Source organism: Podarcis erhardii (assembly GCF_964252035.2).
Source record: "Podarcis erhardii genome assembly, chromosome: 7".
Classification (NCBI taxonomy): Eukaryota; Metazoa; Chordata; class Lepidosauria; order Squamata; family Lacertidae; genus Podarcis; species Podarcis erhardii.
The window spans coordinates 87312927-87331710 of NC_138511.1; the positions used below are offsets into that span (position 1 = coordinate 87312927).

At 48.0% G+C, this 18784-nt stretch overlaps 1 protein-coding gene across 2 annotated transcripts in view; it reads left to right on the forward strand.

Moving 5' to 3' along the window:
- Positions 1-18612, forward strand: part of RASGRP4 (RAS guanyl releasing protein 4) — a 52031-nt gene extending 33419 nt beyond the window's left edge. For both annotated transcript variants that reach the window (XM_081868908.1, XM_081868909.1), the window contains exons 9-17: positions 2090-2365; positions 5088-5168; positions 5957-6061; positions 12573-12682; positions 14461-14605; positions 16620-16656; positions 17001-17135; positions 17516-17712; positions 18213-18612. In XM_081868908.1, the coding sequence (XP_081725034.1) occupies positions 2090-2365; positions 5088-5168; positions 5957-6061; positions 12573-12682; positions 14461-14605; positions 16620-16656; positions 17001-17135; positions 17516-17712; positions 18213-18380 (1254 nt within the window). In that variant the 3' untranslated portion in view covers positions 18381-18612. The remainder of the gene's footprint in view (positions 1-2089; positions 2366-5087; positions 5169-5956; positions 6062-12572; positions 12683-14460; positions 14606-16619; positions 16657-17000; positions 17136-17515; positions 17713-18212) is intronic.
- The last annotated feature ends 172 nt before the right edge of the window (positions 18613-18784 follow it).

Here is an 18784-nt window from a genome sequence, read left to right on the forward strand (position 1 = left end):
CAGGGCTGCCTTCGGATGTCTTCTAAAAGTCTCTTTGACATCTGGGAACAGGAGTTGGGAAGTATTCTAGAGAGGGAGTCAGGTGCTGTTTCCTTCCAAGCCTGGAACTGCCTGAAGCCCTCGGGTTCGGCAACCGGAATGGCACTTTCAAAATCTACCAGAAGAGGCAGGAGGAAATGGGAGCAGTTCTCTCATCAAGGGCCGGCCCTACCATTAGGCAGAGCAAAGTGTCCACCTCTGGCAGTGCAAGGGAAGAAGAGTGCAGCACTGGCCCAAGGTGTTTTGCTGCCCGAGGCAAAGCAGCGAATGGTGCGTTATCCTCCCCGCCCCAGCCCAGTCATCTTGTAACACGTGGCAGGAAATTCCGAAAACACTTCTTCCCTTCTCTGACAGTGAAATAAAATAATTGCAAACTAATTGTCCACTAGATAATTGAAAAATGTTCTCACCAAACATTTTAAGCACCCTGAAACCACATGGCTTCTCCAGAAACAGTCCTGGGAACTATAGTTTGTTTAGGGTGCTGAGAGTCGTTGAGTGCTCCCAGGACTCTTTTGGGTGAAGCCACAACAGGTAAAGTGGTATCAAAGCTCTTTAAAGGTATGGCGTGGTTGTGGCTTATTTGCTTTCCTTTCGTGTTAACTGAAATCTTCTGCCTGGCGTGGCAGCCTGTGCTGGCCCGGGGGGGGGGGGGGGTTACCATGAGGTGTGGTCGGAGTCCGGTCCTGGGTCGAGGGTCTGGAGACTGTCCACCAAGGGGGAAGCGGGGTCCAAAGCAAGAAGCCGCGCGTGGTCAGGAACTCCGGAAGAACAGGTCTGGGTGCTGGCAGAAACAGGTTTCCAACGACATTGCTCCCGCAACCTGGGACTGGGCTGACTGACCTTTATCTTCTCTGAGGCCAGGGGCGGTCCTGGCCCACAGGTGACCCGCCTCTCCTGGCCTTAAGGCGAGCACTCCTTCTGAGAGAACCCAGTTCCCTCCGCCTCTCTGCCCTGAGCCTCTGCAGCTCAGGAGAGGCTGGAGGGTTACTGGACCCAGAGGCAACCTCACCTTCCCCTGACAGGGCTGGGAGAGGCGCACATGCAGGCAATGGGTCCTCCATCACCTCCGGAGCCAGAGTGGATACATCTGGTGTCTGCTCTTGAGGATCTGGCACAGATGCAGACCCTTCAGATTCAAGCCCCTGCCCCGGCTCAGCCGGCCCTGGAGGTGGGGACTCCTATGCAGGCTGGGACTCCTCAGGTTCAGCTTCTGAATCAGATTCCCAGGCCATCACACTGCCCAATGGTAGGGCTGGGCCCGAGAGAGCAGACAGAGGTGTGTGCCATGAGATCTGCCCTGCACCTGCTAAGATAGCTGGTTGACCTCAGGCGTGGTGGCAGGCACATCGCCAGTGCTGAAGTAAGATTCACCTGCCGGTCTGGTTCGTTTTTGTACACCGAATGGTGAAGGCACCATTTTGCAATCCGCCTCGGGTGGAAAACATAGCTGTCAACTTACAGATTTGAAAATAAGGGACCCGCAGCCATGAAAATAAGAGATCAGCAGCCAAAATAAGGGATTTTGCGAGCACAGGTATGTTCAACTTCTGAGCCCCTCCGAGCCAAAGGCAGAAAGCCCAGCCAGCAACCAAACGAAGCCTCAAGCAGTGGTTCCCACAGTGCAGCAACCCGGCAAAGGGGATGCAGCAAGGAAAACCACCGTCACCTCTCCGCTGGGAAGCGCTGAGCAAAGGCGAGTCCCCAGGCAACGCGGCCGATTTGATCGGCACAAGGCATGCAAGCTCCACCCCCCAGTCGTTCTTAGACTCCTTGTTGGGTGAGCAACGCAGCCAAGCAACACAGTTGGAGCCTCCCTCCTCCCTGGCCGGCAGGGAGGGAGGGAGAGGAGCTGCTTCCTTCAAAACCCGGGAAATTTAAGGGACATCATCAATAAGGGACAGCAGCGGGACACGGCGCTGGGATAAGGGACTTTCCCGCCAAATAAGGGACAGTTAACAGCTATGGGTGGAAAACCCTTTTGGGATGACCCTGCCCTTACCCTCTGACCACAACATCCTCTTTGACATTGCTTCCTTCTTGCCCCCAGACGCTGTCCGAGATGACGGTGTTGCTCTCCTCGTGTGGCAACTACAGAAAGTACCGACGGGTTTATGCCGATTGCGATGGCTTCAAGATTCCCATCGTCGGCGTCCACCTCAAGGACCTGGTGACTTTGCACGAGGCCATGCCCGACCACGTGGATGGTGGGCGGCTTAACTTAAGCAAGCTGCAGAGTTTGTACGAGCCGGCCAGGGAACTCCGGGTTCTGCAACAAGCCAGCCCTCCGTTCGAAGCCAACAAAGATCTGGTGCACCTACTCACAGTAAGAAACGGATAAGTCGTGAGGAGGAGGAAGTAGAAACTTTGGGGTTGGGCACATATGTACGTGTGTGCCAGACGTCCAGGGATGCTCGTGAAGCCCCCGCTAGGAAGGGACAAAATGCCCCCCGCCATAGCTAATGCAGCCACCCTATGCATTTAAAGCACTCTTGTGCCTCTTTAACAGTTGTGGATTCCCCCCGATAATCCTGGGAGCTGTAGTTTAAGGGTGCCGAGAGTTGTTAGAAGATGCTGCTAATTCCCCCCACCCTGCGCTATAATTCCCAAAGTGGTTCCACAATCAATCCCTATTTCTGTTTTTAATACATATTTTTATTAGTTTTTTTAACATATCATTTCCAACATTCATATAACATAATTTATTATCTTATACAATGTTTTTGACTTCCGTCAGCTCCTCTGGTGATTTTCCATTTTTATCACTTATTCCACATTTCCTAATTTTCCTATCACTCTTATTTATCAATAACTAATATTTCTCTTCATAGTCTTTTTTGCAATATTTCACATAATCCTCCTTACAAAACTTCTTCTACTAGCACAATCTGTTCATTACAATTACTTTTCAAATAGTTCGTACATTTACTCCAGTCTTCTGAGAATATTTGGTCCCGCAGGTTTCGAATCCTTCCTGTTGGTTTATCTAGCTCTGCATAGTCCATCAGTTTCATCTTCCATTCTTCTTTCATCGGTAGTTCTTCTTGTTTCCATTTTTCCAATCAATCCCTATTTCCAGGGAACTCTGTGAGGCAGGATAGATAGCTCGGCACCCTTAAACTACGTCTCCCAAAATTCTTTTGGGGGGAGTCCATTAGCTCAATTGGTTAGAGCATCGTTCTGATAATGCCAAGGTTAAGGGTTTGATCCTGTTGTGGTAGGATCAATGGGCCACCATGTTGCATCAGTTAGGACGAGAAGGCAGAATGCCACGACGGCAACCGTTGCCTAGCAACCGCAGCCGGAGGCAGGAAGTGGTGTGGTTGCCTAGCGGCCTGGCTGCCACCAGCGCTGTGCCGTGCGTGGCCCTCGGAGTACGTTCACGTGTGACTCAGTAACCACAACCTCTGGGTTGCCTAGCAGCCATGACTGTGGGGAAATTGAGCCACGCCGGTTGCAGATGTGGGACCTAGCAGCAGGCCTCCCTGCGGCCTAGTAAACAAGCTGCCCTCACGTAGTCTCCTCTGGCTCTGCATGCAATGCGTCGCCTAGCAACCACCGACTTCTGTGCTGCTTAGCAACCGGACCAGGGAGCACGGGGGGGGGGGGGATTAGCGTCAGTGTTTGTAAAAAAAAGAAAGGGTTCTGACCTCCCTTTGTTGCCTTCAGCCTGGTCCTCGGACCCTTGTCGGCATAAAAGAGTCCACGAGAAAATTATCCTTGCAGAGTATTTTCTGCTTTTATTCTTAAAAGTCTTTCTGCAAAAGCGACTGACCAACTGTACACACATCAACACTACCAGCTTTCACTAACCAAGCAACCAACCCAACTAACATTTCTCACTCTGTATATATAACCCGGTGCAGGCCGCTGACTCATGCTGACCCAGCTTTTTTAAGCATTAAAGAAACAGCAGCCATTTTAGCCGTGACAATTAGCACCATAAATTGTTTACATTTTATATTCTGCCCTTCCTTCCAAGGGAGACCCGGCCAGCAAGCGATGGATCTGTGAAAGCATCCAAAATGGATGCAGACTGGGAAAAATACCTAGTTTAAAAGGCTTGTTGGAAGAGGGAGTGCTTCAGTATTACTAATTGTTACTGTTATTGTTATTTTTTATTGCTGTTGTTGTTATTGTTGTTAGACCACCCTTCACTGATAGATCTTAGGGCAGGTCACAGCCTAAAATTACAATATACAAAATGACATTTCAATCAGCGCTGGAAAGACAACAGGGATGAACTAGCTAGTTGCCTAGGCCCAGATGGGATAATAGTTTATTTGGGAACTAGTTTATTTGGGAACTGTAGGGCTGCCATATGTCTGGGATTTCCCAGGCATAGCTGAGATCCATCTGTCAAAAACGGCATCTGGGTAGATATTTCACTTTAAAATGCCCATATCGGAAGTGTTGTTTCGCTTGCATATTTCCTTCAAGCAGCTCAGCAACTCAGCCAAAGAAAAAGCTCGACAACTTTTGTGTCCGGATTTTCCCTTTTTGAAACATGGCAACCCTAAGCAGTTGTGCGTGGGGATGTAATGGGGAGTTGTGTCAGAACGGTGGTGCGGCGATTCTTCCGAGAACCTCGTACAGACACCAGAGAATGAGTGGAGGGCACAGGAAGCTGTCTATCCACAAGAAACAGCGAGGATATTATTATTATTATTAATAATAATAATAAATTTTTATTTATACACTGCCCTTCCCAGTTCAGAAAACAGGGCTCAGGGCGGCTAACAACAGATTTGAAAAATTGATGCAACAAAAAACAGCATAAAATACAGTATAAAACATGAATAACAATAAATTCAGAATTCAAAAATCAATTTAGGGGGGAAATGCATCCAATAAACATTAGATGATCACCAGGGCTAGCTGGCTAAATTAGTCCTACAGATGAGCCCTACAGATTGAATGTGCTTGCCATTCAACACTTGACTTGGGACTCTTGATTGCAGCCGTTTCTGGAGGACAGCCATTCCCTGGCACTAAGGGTGTGACTTAATGGGACAATTCCCTTGTATAACTTTCCTTTCCTCTCCCAGCTCTCCCTAGACCTCTACTACACGGATGAGGAGATCTACGCACTCTCGTACGCCCGTGAGCCAAGAGGTTCCAAATCACTGGTAAGAGGGCAGAGAAGGACCAGGGAGCCAAGGAGATTTTGGGGAGCCTTGGCTCAGTCCCATCTCTCTCTCTCTCTCTCTCTCTCTCTCTCTCTCTCTCTCTCTCCACCGTATTTTTTGCTCTATAAGACTCACTTTTTCCCTCCTAAAAAGTAAGGGCAAATGTGTGTGCGTCTTATGGAGCGAATGCAGGCTGTGTAGCTATCCCAGAAGCCAGAACAGCAAGAGGGATTGCTGCTTTCACTGCGCAGCGATCCCTCTTGCTGTTCTGGCTTCTGGGATTCAGAATGTTTTTTTTTCTTGTTTTCCTCCTCCAAAAACTAGGTGCATCTTATGGTCTGGTGCGTCTTATAGAGCGAAAAATGTGTGTGTGTGTGTGTTTTATCATTTTCAACAATTATTCAACATACTTTTATACCTTATACAATTTTTTTTTACTTCCATCAATCGAACCTGAAAATTTTCCAACCTTTTCACTTAATTTACATTTCTTACTTTCACTGTTACATTTAAATATCATAACTAATGTCTCTCTTCTTTGCAATATTTCATATATTTCTCCTTACAAAACTTCTTGCGTACCGGTAATTTGTTGATTACAGTTGCTCTTCAAATAGTTCATACGTTTCTTCCAATCTTCTGTAAATCTCTGGTCCCGCAGGTTTCGAATCCTTCCGGTCATTTAATCCAATTCTGCGTAGTCCATTAATTTTGTCGGCCGTTCTTCTTTTGTCGGTACGGCTCAGTCCTATCTCTCACACTTTGTTTGCCCCCCCCCCTCTTCACAGCCTCCTACACAGTTCAAGCCCCCCATGGTGGTGGAGTGGGCACCGGGGGTCACTCCCAAGCCTGACCGGATCACCGTCAAGAGGCATGTCCAACAAATGATTGAGGTAAAAACAACCCAATGGCAGGGCCAAACAGGCAGCTGGCTTCTTTTTCCAATGCTCCCACCAAAGAAGATTGAAAATATGAGTTAACGGACTATGCTGAAATGTTCAACTAATTGGAAACCTTAGAAACTAAGAAGATAACAAGTTTAAAAAGAAATTAGGATGGTGCTTCAGGTTAGGAACAGTTTCGGGTTAAGAACGGACCTCCAGAATGAATTAAGTTCTTAACCCGAGGTACTACTGTACATACATTGGCAGGATTTCAGGGAACACTTGTGATTTTATGAAGAAAGTATAAAATGGGAAGTTAAGAGAGTTAAGAAGTAATATGGACATACATAAAATAAAATATTGTAAAGGAACCAGGGGTGGGAGTAGAGGAAAGTCCTCAGGATCTAAGAAATCCCATTTTTTGGATTTTTTTGTGATTCAGTATATAGATTTAATATGTTAAGTTTTTTTCTGTTAAAAGACTGATTTTTCTCTGTGAAAACTAATAAAAATATGGGGGGGGGGAATGGCAGTAAAACTCATGCAGCCAAATGGACCTGAACGCTTTCCTTTCAGCCAGTGTCCTTTCTAAGGACAGCTCTGCACCGTGAATTTTAAAGAGCACATCAAATGCATATTTAAAAGAAATGATTGCCCTGCCTCAAAGAATCCTGGGAACTGTAGTTCCCCCCTCACAGAGCTATAGTTCCTATAACCCAGGCATAGGCAAACTTGGCCCTCCAGGTGTTTTGGGACTACAATTCCCATCATCCCTGACCACTGGTCCTGTTAGCTAGGGATTATGGGAGTTGCAGGCCAAAAACATCTGGAGGGCCGAGTTTGCCTAGGCCTGCTATAACCTGTAACAAACTACAGTTCCCAGAATTCCTTGGAGAAAGCCATGTGCTGTTAATGTGCGTCAGAAGTGCTTTAAATGTACGATGTGGCCACAGACTCGACCCTTTCCGCCCATAGGCGTGGATCAAAAAGTTGCTTAGAAGAATGCCGACTGGCTATAAAACAGCAAATCAAAATTGCAAATAAGGCAGATGGTGTGTGCTTTTTAAAGGGGCATGTCGCGTTTTGCAGGCTGTGTTGTGTTCTGAGGCGTTGCAGTTTGACCTGCACATTATATTTCCACGGGAGTTCCAGGCTGGGTTTTGTGTGTGACATTGCCACAGCTCTCCGCTGTAGCTCTGCAGCACTGGGTAAAGTTTGTTGACGTCTTGGGTTGCTTAGCTTGAATATGGCAGGAACATTTTGGGTGACCTAATTGGAGAGAGAGAGGGTATTGCAGAATTATCTACGTGCATTTCACGGGTGCATTTGTCACCGAACAATTCCGAGATTGCATTGCATGCGTTTGTGCCAAGCACTGACATTCTTGACATTTTTGGTCCCTGCCCCACAATTTCTTCTGCGCCGTGTTGTCGGCCGGCGTTGGGTTGAAATTAAGCCGCCTGCCTGCCTATCACCACCTCTTGTCTGTTCTGTCCTTTGTGACACATTGGGCGGGTGCTGTTATGACCTGGAGTTGTGTTTTGCTGCTCTGCGACCCTGATGGGTGCAGGAGGGCCCCCTCAGAGGTGCCTGTTCCCGCTTTACTCCACCCCCTTCCACGCAGAGTGAAGGAAGAGGCTCAAATCCGGCCACTCCAACCACTTCCTTTTCTGCAAATTAAAGTTTGCTGCAGAAACAGGCTGTGCATGCCTTGGTGGGGGGAGGAGGGGGGAAGAGACACCCTCCTCTCCCCCATTTGACAGAGGAAAGCATCAAGAGGCTGATAATGTCTAAGATTTCTGTCTAAAGCCCCTAACTGTAGAATCATAGAATTGGAAGAGACCACAAGGGCCATCGAGTCCAACCCCCTGCCAAGCAGGAAACACCATCAGAGCACTCCTGACATATGGTTGTCAAGCCTCTGCTTAAAGACCTCCATAGAAGGAGACTCCACCACACTCCTTGGCAGCAAATTCCACTGTCAAACAGCTCTTACTGTCAGGAAGTTCTTCCTAATGTTTAGGTGGAATCTTCTTTCTTGTAGTTTGGATCCATTGCTCCGTGTCCGCTTCTCTGGAGCAGCAGAAAACAACCTTTCTCCCTCCTCTATGTGACATCCTTTTATATATTTGAACATGGCTATCATATCACCCCTTAACCTCCTCTTCTCCAGGCTAAACATGCCCAGCTCCCTTAGCCGTTCCTCATAAGGCATTGTTTCCAGGCCTTTGACCATTTTGGTTGCCCTCCTCTGGACACGTTCCAGTTTGTCAGTGTCCTTCTTGAACTGTGGTGCCCAGAACTGGACACAGTACTCCAGGTGAGGTCTGACCAGAGCAGTATACAGTGGCACTATTACTTCCCTTGATGTAGATGCTATACTCCTATTGATGCAGCCCAGAATTGCATTGGCTTTTTTAGCTGCCGCGTCACACTGTTGGCTCATGTCAAGTTTGTGGTCAACCAAGACTCCTAGATCCTTTTCCTTTTAACTGTGGACTGCTCAACGTTGCCCTGTGCCAGGCAGTGGGGAGGCTGGTTCATGGGTTGCCCCACCAACCTCATTCTGCTTCCATAGCCAGCTCTGCTGCCCTCTCACCACCCCCACGCCACCCCCCTGGCACACCTGACTTCTTTCTTACAACCAGTTCAGGTTGCAAAGCCTCCCAGCTTCCTTAAGTCTCGGCGCTGCCCTTGCAGAACTCAGCAGGAAGAAGATAGGATGAAAAATTAGAATGAGGGCGACGTTCACATTAACAAAGTGTACAGTGATACCTCGGGTTAAGTACTTAATTCGTTCTGGAGGTCCGTTCTTAACCTGAAACTGTTCTTAATCTGAAGCACCACTTTAGCTAATGGGGCCTCCTGCTGCTGCCGCGCCACCAGAGCCCGATTTCTGTTCTTATCCTGAAGCAAAGTTCTTTTTTTTTTTATAAATATTTATTAAGATTTTTGAATACAAATACACAAATAATCAACAATCTTACTTCTAACACAACATAGTTTCATCATTTCTTTGGACTCCCTCACGTCTCCCGCTCCCATTTACATCATTAAAAGGTTTTTCCAAGCAAATTATCAACTTGTTTACGATCTTATATCCACTCATTTAAATATAATTCTCCAAAAAAAAATTTATGTTTTCTTTAGTCTCACTTATCATCAAATTCAAATCTAATTTAGTGGTGGCCAATTTTTTTTATAATCTAGCATCCTTCTTAACATTCAACCAAATTACAATATTTTTGTAAATACATCTTAAATTTCTTCCAGTCTTCCTCAATCCTCTCTTCTCCCAGGTCTCGGATTCTGCCAGTCATCTCGGCCAGTTGCATATAGTCCATCAGCTGCATCTGCCACTCTTCCAGTGTGGGTAGATCTTGAGTTTTCCAGTTTTTAGCAATGAGTATCCTTGCTGCCGTTGTTGCATACATAAAAAATGTTCGATCCTTCTTTAGCACCTTCTGGCCGACAATACCCAGAAGGAAGGCCTCTGGTTTCTTAGTGAAGGTATATTTAAATACCTTTTTCAGCTCATTATATATCATTTCCCAGAAGGCCTTCACCTTAGGGCATGTCCACCAGAGGTGAAAGAATGTTCCTTCATTTTCTTTACATTTCCAGCATTTATTATCAGACGAATGGTATATTTTGGCAAGTTTAACTGGGCTCATGTACCATCTATATATCATTTTCATTACATTTTCCTTCACAGCATTACATGCGGTGAAGTTCTTAACCTGAAGCACTATTTCTGGCTTAGTGGAGTGTGTAACCTGAAGCGTATGTAACCTGAAGCGTCTGTAACCTGAGGTACCACTGTAGTTTGGTGCAGGAAACAGGACATGCGCGACTCCAGCGTTGTGACCCTCTAATACTACTACTAATAAATTTTATTTATACCCCGCCCTCCCCGGCCAAGACCGGGCTCAGGGCGGCTAATCCCAAATATAAAAACCATTGATTGAAATACAGCTTAAAAAACAAGATTAAAAGACAACATGAAAACATTAAAATGCAGCCTCATTTCAGCGGAAACTCAATCAAAAACTTTTGGGGGGATAAAAACGTCAAGTCTTCACCAAGGCTAACTATCCAGACTGGTCCTACATGGGTCAGAAAAAAGCCAGGGAAGTCCCCAAAAAGGAGTTCCATCACAGGAGGGGAAAGGAAAAAAGAAAAAGGTACTACTACTACAACAAAGGTGGCCGCCACGACTGTAACAACTACCGTGCCCGGAGACAGGCAGTTTGTGCATCCGTAGCGGTGATCAGAAGAGGAAGGACCGCTGGGAGGAGTGCAGAGAGAATAAACACCATAGTACATGTGGGACGTGGGTGGCGCTGTGGGTTAAACCACAGAGCCTAGGACTTGCCAATCAGAAGGACGGCGGTTCGAATCCCCGCGATGGGGTGAGCTCCCGTTGCTCGGTCCCAGCTCCTGCCAACCTAGCAGTTCGAAAGCACGTCAAGGTGCAAGTAGATAAATAGGTACCACTCTGGTAGGACGGTAAACAGCGTTTCCGTGCGCTGCTCTGGTTCGCCAGAAGCGGCTTAGTCATGCTGGCCACATGACCCGGAAGCTGTACGCCGGCTCCCTCGGCCAGTAAAGCGAGATGAGCGCCGCAACCCCAGTGTCGGTCACGACTAGACCTAATGGTCAGGGGTCCCTTTACCTTTACATTTGCAACAGCACAAACGGATGCCTTCCTCTGCCCCAGCTGCAATAAAACATGTCTCTCCTATATTGGTCTCTGCAGCTGCAGCAGGCGCTGGAGCTTTCCAACAGTTTGACTCCACTCCCAAAGGTGCATTTCTCCACTGTCTCCCCAAGACAGACAGATGCCAACAGTAATGTCACACACATGCCCCTTCCAGAGCCATGATTCGCAGAGTGGTCGAACAACCCCCTGTACCTGAGAAACTCTGGGAATTATAGTTCTTCTGAGGGGAGAATAGGGGTTCCCTAACAGCTGTCAACAGCCTGAACAAACTACAGTTCCCAGGATCCTCTGGAGGACGCTATGACTATGTAAAGTGGTATGATAGCGCTTTGAATGTGTAGTGCAGCTGGGAGCGAAGGACGTTCAACTTTTACAGTGGTACCTCGGGTTACAGGCGCTTCAGGTTACATATGCTTCAGGTTACAGACTCCCCTAACCCAGAAATAGTACCTGGGGTTATTTTTTATTTTATTTTTTGTGTGATCCACAAATGTTTATTTTTAATGAAAAAATACTGAAAAGTGTGCCACAGTGTCCATAGCTCCTTTTGAATAGTACAAAGATATGCCATTTGAGGAATAAAGTCTTAACTCTGTAGAAATAAAAATGTGTTTCTTTAAATTATGCCCCCCACAAACAAAAACAAAAAACGGGGGGAAACAGTAGAAAAGTAACGCTTTTTACACACTGGAGTGAAACAAAACGGTTAGTCAGAGGTAATAGGGGTTAAGAACCTCAGGTTACATACACTTCAGGTTACACACGCTTCAGGTTACAGACTCCGCTAACCCAGAAATAGTACCTCGGGTTAAGAACTTTGCTTCAGGATGAGAACAGAAATCTCACGGCAGTGGTACAACAGCGGGAGGCCCCATTAGGTAAAGTGGTACCTCAGGTTAAGAACAGTTTCAGGTTAAGAATGGACCTCCGGAACAAATTAAGTTCTTAAGCCGAGGTACCTCTGTATAATCACTCGTTCTTCTTGCTTACCCCAGCCTCCTCCTCCTCCTCCCCACCCCACTGCCTTGTCTCCCTTGTCTGTGTATCTGGATTTCAACCCCCTCGGGGCAGGGACCTGCCATCTCATCCTTTGGGAAGAGGTGTTAAATATACAGCAGGTGTATGTTTAGAGGGCAATTCTGGGCTGCATCAATAGGAGTATAGCATCTAGATCAAGGGAAGTAATAGTGCCACTGTATTCTGCTCTGGTCAGACCTCACCTGGAGTACTGTGTCCAGTTCTGGGTACCACAGTTCAAGAAGGACACTGACAAACTGGAACGGGTCCAGAAGAGGGCAACCAAAATGGTCAAAGGCCTGGAAACGATGCCTTATGAGAAACGGCTAAGGGAGCTGGGCATGTTTAGCCTGGAGAAGAGGAGGTTAAGGGGTGATATGATAGCCATGTTCAAATATATAAAAGGATGTCACATAGAGGAGGGAGAAAGGTTGTTTTCTGCTGCTCCAGAGAAGCGGACACGGAGCAATGGTTCCAAACTACAAGAAAGAAGATTCCACCTAAACATTAGGAAGAACTTCCTGACAGTAAGAGCTGTTTGACAGTGGAATTTGCTGCCAAGGAGTGTGGTGGAGTCTCCTTCTTTGGAGGTCTTTAAGCAGAGGCTTGACAACCATATGTCAGGAGTGCTCTGATGGTGTTTCCTGCTTGGCAGGGGGTTGGACTCAATGACCCTTGTGGTCTCTTCCAACTCTATGATTCTATGATTCTATGATTCAGTGCCCACGTTCGCTGCCTTCTCATCTTCCAATGGGTTCTGACAGACTCCTTTCCCAACAGACGGTGTTCAAGAATTACGATCCTGAGCAGCGGGGTTACATCTCGGAGGAGGATTTTGAGATCATCTCCACAAGTTTCCCCTTCTCCTTCTATGGGCTGGAAAGAGAGCGGTAAGTGAACAGGATTTTAGGGGGAGAAGACTCTTTATGGATGTGACAACAGCTGCCCGAATGCTGTTAGCCCAGAGATAAATGAAATAAAGAAATGGTAAATGAAAAGCCCAGCGGATCATTCAGATCAGATCCCAATCTCGCAAAGCAGTGCAGGGCTGGCAGGGTGGTGTGAGGCAGCGCCCCCTTAAAAAATGTGCCTGGGGCCATCGCCTTGGCAGCCCCCCCCAAGCCACGCCCCTGTAAAGCCGTGGTTCTCAAAGGGTTTGTCATGCCACCCTGGTGTGGCAGGAGAAGATGGCAAGTGTGATGGTAAAATTCAAGGACAATCAAAGAAACATCTAAACCAGGGGTCAGCAAACTTTTTCAGCAGGGGGCCGGTCCACTGTCCCTCAGACCTTGTGGGGGGCCGGACTATATTTTTTGGGGTGAAATGAACAAATTCCCAAGCCCGACAAATAACCCTGAGATGCATTTTAAATAAAAGGACACATTCTACTCTTGTAAAAACATGCTGATTCCCAGACCGTCCGCAGGCCGGATTTAGAAGGCGATTGGGCCGGATCCGGCCCCCAGACCTTAGTTTGCCTACCCATGGACTATGCTGATTTGAAAGCTCAGGAACAAAGAAGACAAAAGCTTTATTCATTTTTTTGAAATCGTTTTATTTGATTTTACCAATACAAAGTTTATTTGATTTTACCAATACAAAGTTATTTAAAAAAACCAAATATATATCCATATACAGAAACAAGAAAAAAATATAATTTATTTAAGAGACCACTGAAGGAGATGAAAACATTAGCCGGATTCTAATTTCACTTGCAATGTAACAAAGACTATGGAAAATATGGATGGATATAAAATATTGATTATGGAATTATATGTTGTTGTAAATGTTCACAATAGGACCCACGGAGGAGATGGAGGGGGGGAAGTCTCGAGATTCAGAATAATCTCTATATATGGATATATATTTGGATTGCTATAATTTTTTACTTGTAAAGCCAAATAAAAAACATTTGTAAACCACATGCTCATAGAAAATATCACAAGGTGGTTGGCAACTTGGAAACGCAACAATAGAAGCAGTAGGAACATCAGGCCCATCCTCTCTGGTTGACAGAGAAATTCAGGTCCGAAAGGCCTGAACAACAGAATTTCCAGGAGGCATCTGAAAGTGAGTAAGGGTGACCTCAATCGGCAAGGAGCGTCTCCACCCCCATCGTTCTGCCCAGACACTGAGGTCCATCTCCGAGGGCCTTCTGGCGGTTCCCTCACTGTGAGAAGCCAAGTTATAGGGAACCAGGCAGAGGGCCTTCTCGGTAGTGGCACCCGCCCTGTGGAATGCCCTCCCATCAGATGTCAGAGAGAAGAACAACTACCAAACTTTTAGAAGACATCTAAAAGCAGCCCTGTTTAGGGAAGCTTTTAATGTTTAATAGATTATTGTATTTTAATATTCTGTTGGAAGCCGCCCAGAGTGGCTGGGGAAACCCAGCCAGATGGGTGGGGTATAAATAATAAATTATTATTATTATTAGGAGTTCCACAGGGCAAGGGCTGCCGCATTGAAGTCTCAGTCCCTGGTAAAGGGCAGCCGAGGCTCAGGGGTGTGTGAACTGACCAAAAGCGCCCCATCAGAATACATACCCCCAACTTAAGGTTTATTTAAGTGTCAGGTGGGGCAGGAATTCACTAGGTGCCAATGACCCAAGCGAGGAGGGCCGAAGCCTCACACTGTGTGATTGTTTTTCTCTTCTTCTCCTCAACTGCAGGGAAGGCGCCTGGAGCCGGGAAGAGCTGTCCGAGTATTTAATGAGGGCCTGTGCCATTTTCTCCAAACTAGGCCTTGGGTTCCTGCACAACTTCCAAGAGGCTACCTTTAAGAAGCCCTCCTTTTGTGACAGCTGCAATGGCTTTGTGAGCTTGATTTATTACAATGGATTTATACCCCACCCTTCCTTCCCCACGTAGCCCAGGGCAGCAGACATGCTAAAAGCAAAAAATCCCAAAAACCTTCAAGCAAAGTATTCTAAAGCCAATTGCAATGAATAATATCTAACAGTAGCTGCCACCGAAAACACCCTAAAAGCAGTCAACAGCTGAGAACATTCCTCCATCCAAGGTTCTTGGGGTTGTCAGTATCCTTTGGCCAACAAATGCCATGTAATCAAATTTCTCCTGCAGGTTAATAACGGTGGAAGCAGGCATAGCTCATTAGGGAAGGCGTTCCGCAACTGGGGGGGGGGGGGCGGCTATGTGACATTGACATATGAGAGTGCTGGAGGTGAAATAGTTAAACAGGTTACCCAATAAGAACCAAGGGGGTGGAGTCAGAGGGACTATAAAACCAGCTCTGGGAGGGGCGAAAGGGGAGTTTGTTGGGAGTTGGGTGGTTGGTTGGGGTGGGAGTGAATTGGGATAGAGTCTGTGGGTAGGTTGAGTGAGTAAAGGTAAAGGGACCCCTGACCATTAGGTCCAGTCGCGAATGACTCTGGGGTTGCGGCGCTCATCTCGCTTTATTGGCTGAGGGAGCCAGCGTACAGTTTCCAGGTCAGGTGGCCAGCATGACTAAGCCGCTTCTGGCGAACCAGAGCAGCGCACGGAAACGCCGTTTACTTTCCCGCCGGAGCGGTACCTATTTATCTACTTGCACTTTGACATGCTTTCGAACTGCTAGGTTGGCAGAAGCAGGGACCGAGCAACAGGAGCTCACCCCGTCGCAGGGATTCAAACTGCCAGCCTTCTGATCGGCAAGTCCTAGGCTCCGTGGTTTAACCCACAGCGCCACCCATGTCCCAGGTTGAGTTAGTGTAGCCAAATAAGCTGAGTCAGGAACAGTTAGGGGCTAGGAAGACAAGTAAATATCTGAGAAGTGGTTTAGTGAGTGAGAGCAGGTAGCGGAAGTTATAGGTCTGGAAAGGCACCCCATGATTGTAATTGACCGATACCGTTTAGGAAACCACACGCTTGTTAAACTGCAATAAATAAACAGAAGTTTATGTTCCAATTTAACCCTGACTGGACTCAGCATTGTACCAGGTAGGGCCTGGGTGGCGGCAGCGAGAAATAAAGTGGTGGCACAGGGATCAATAGACGGTGAAACGTCCAGGGACCCTGTGTGATCGCCACAGCCACCACTGAAAAGGCCCTGCCACGGGTCTGCGCCCCTTGGCCAGCCCCTGGTGGTGGCAGCACCAATACACGTCACTCATCCCCACCCCCTCAAAAAAAAAAAAAGAAAACCCGCCAGCCACCCAAATAGTCCCTATTACTGGCAGAAATAGTAGCTGCTGAGCTGAGCTGCCAAACTGGAGAATCTGCTTTTCTTTTATAGTTAGTAGTAGTGCAAATGATGGGTTGGCATGCCTAGTGGTTGCAGCTATCAGCAACAGGTGGGATGGGGACTGAAACGGCTAGAGAAGTAGGAGAGACTGTAGACAAGCTCCCTTCAGAACAGCCTTCCAGATATTTTGGGCTATTTTTATTTATCTCACCTTTTTCTCCAAGGAGCTCAAAGTGCCATGCATGGTTCTCCCCCTCCTCCTCGTTTAATCCCCACAACAACCCTGTCAACTCAGGGAGCTTCATGGCCAGGTGTGGATTTGAACCCCAGGCTCTAGTCTGACATGCTACCCAACACTAGCTCTTGACTATGCCAAGTTGGAGAAGGCTGCTGCAGACGAACCAGCTTGTTTTGCAGCCTCTCTCCTGCAGCCATGAGGTCTAGAAGCTTGCTAAGTTTCAAAACCCAAAAATTGAAATTCCCAGAACTCTGCCACCACTTTTGAAGCGGGCAATAAAGCTGGGACCCCTGGAACAGATTAGAGCAAGTCCCCCACCTCTCATCCACCTATGTTGCCTTTGCAAAGAAGTGGCGTCTAGTTCAACTTAACACGTCTCTTGTTGTTGTTTTGTTCTTCTCCTGTTCTAGCTCTGGGGAGTCTCGAAGCAAGGATACAGATGTCGGGGTAAGCACGCCCCCTAGTGGGCACTAAAGGAGAGGGGATCCTATTAACCAGGGGTCAGCAAACTTTTTCAGCAGGGGACCGGTCCACTGTCCCTCAGACCTTGTGGGGGGCCGGACTATATTTTTTGGGGGGGAAATGAACGAATTCCTATGCCCCACAAATAACCCAGAGATGCATTTTAAATAAAAGGACACATTCTACTCATGTAAAAACATGCTGATTCCCGGACCGTCCGTGGGCTGGATTGAGAAGGCGATTGGGCTGGATCTGACCCCCGGGTCTTAGGTTGCCTACCCATGCTATTAACATTCCCATCGCTGATGATGGTCTCTTTTCTCCTGCAGACTGTGGGATGATCTGTCACAAGCAATGCAAGGACCAAGTGGAGGTGGAGTGCCAGCGGCGTTTCCATTCCTGCAGCTCCGAAAGCACCCTTTCTCGGACTGCCACACCGGCTGCCACCTATCACCCTAGCTCGGGTAAGGGGGTGCCCAGACTGGGGTTCCTGGTGTGGGCTGGCCAACTGGACCAGCTCCAGTGATGCACAGTGGCAAGGAGGCTATTCGCTTCCCAGCCTTGCGATCCGTGGTACGACTTCTATAGAAGAGTAGGAACGCAGAGCAAATTCCACTTGACACCATAAACTGTGGTTTGAAGCACCAGTTCAAAACCAGCACAAGAAAGTACAGGTTTTGCTCACAAAGGTCATCCGTTTCATGGCTGCGTGGGGATTTGAACCCAAGTCTCCCAGGTCCTAGCCCAGCACTGTAGAACTACTGCACCACACTGCTTGCAGGAACAAGTCTCTTAGATACGATGGCCACGTTTCTAACCACACTTCCCTTACTCCACACGGCAGGCTCGGAGGAAGAAGCTTTCCTCTTCCCGCCGAGACGAGAGCACAGCAAAAGCCCCAACCTGATGCAGTCGAGCCCAGCGGGCAGGCGGCGAATGAAACATGCCAGCACCCAGACAGACGCAGACAGTCCACAGGAGCCACGGGGACACAGCAAGAGTCTAAAGCAGCTTCTGGAAGAGCTGAAGGAGGTGGAGAAGGTGAGGGTTTTCGGGAGGGCAGGATTCTACATCTGGGACTTCTGTGGAACAATAATGGGAAGCTACTTATGACGCGGGTGGCGCTGTGGGTTAAACCACAGAGCCTAGGACTTGCCGATCAGAAGGTCGGCAGTTCAAATCCCCGCGACAGGGTGAGCTCCCGTTGCTCGGTCCCTGCTCCTGCTAACCTAGCAGTTCAAAAGCACACCAGTGCAAGTAGATAAATAGGCACCGCTCTGGCGGGAAGGTAAACGGCGTTTCCGTGCACTGCTCTGGTTCGCCAGAAGCGGCTTAGTCATGCTGGCCACATGACCCGGAAGCTGTACGCCGGTTCCCTTGGCCAGTAAAGCGAGATGAGCGCCGCAACCCCAGAGTCGTCCACGACTGGACCTAACGGTCAGGGGTCCCTTTACCTTTACTTTGGTCTGGACAGGCCCAAAGTTGCTGGGGGAACAGGCAACCCCCACTTTAAGCTGGATGCATCTTGCTCCCCTTTGCAGGAACGGGACAGGCTGCTGCTGGTCAACCAGAGCCTTCAGAGCTGCAACTCCCAGCTGGAGGCTGAGAATAGCTGGCTGCTGAAGGCAGATTCGTCGAGCCTGCCCCCCTTCTCCTGCTGGAAGGCCTTGGCCGCCTACAACTCGCACCTGCCTCCCAAGCCCAACTGAGCCAAGGGCACAGGAACGGTGAGCAGCAGGCAGGAAAGTGGAACCTCTCAAGGAAAGGAACAGAGAGAAGGGACAAGGCGCTCAACGGTAGAGAATATGGCTGGAAATGGAAGCTGCTGCCCTGAAGCCACTGCCATTCCTTGCCAATAATACAGAGATGGCTGAACAAGCAGCTGGACTCAAGCTAAGGGGCTTCCTTTGTTCCTAATAAAAGGACTATTTCTTGAACGGAGGCTCCACCAGATAGCTTACTCCGTTTTTTTGGTGCTGCTGCAGGTGCAGGTTTTGGGTTCTGCTGCTATTAGCCACAATGGCCCTGTTCCACCTCCGCTGTCCGAGGCAGCAGAAGGCCAGCTGCTGGGGCATCGGAAATGGGGAGAGTGCTGCTGCGCTCAGGTCCCGCT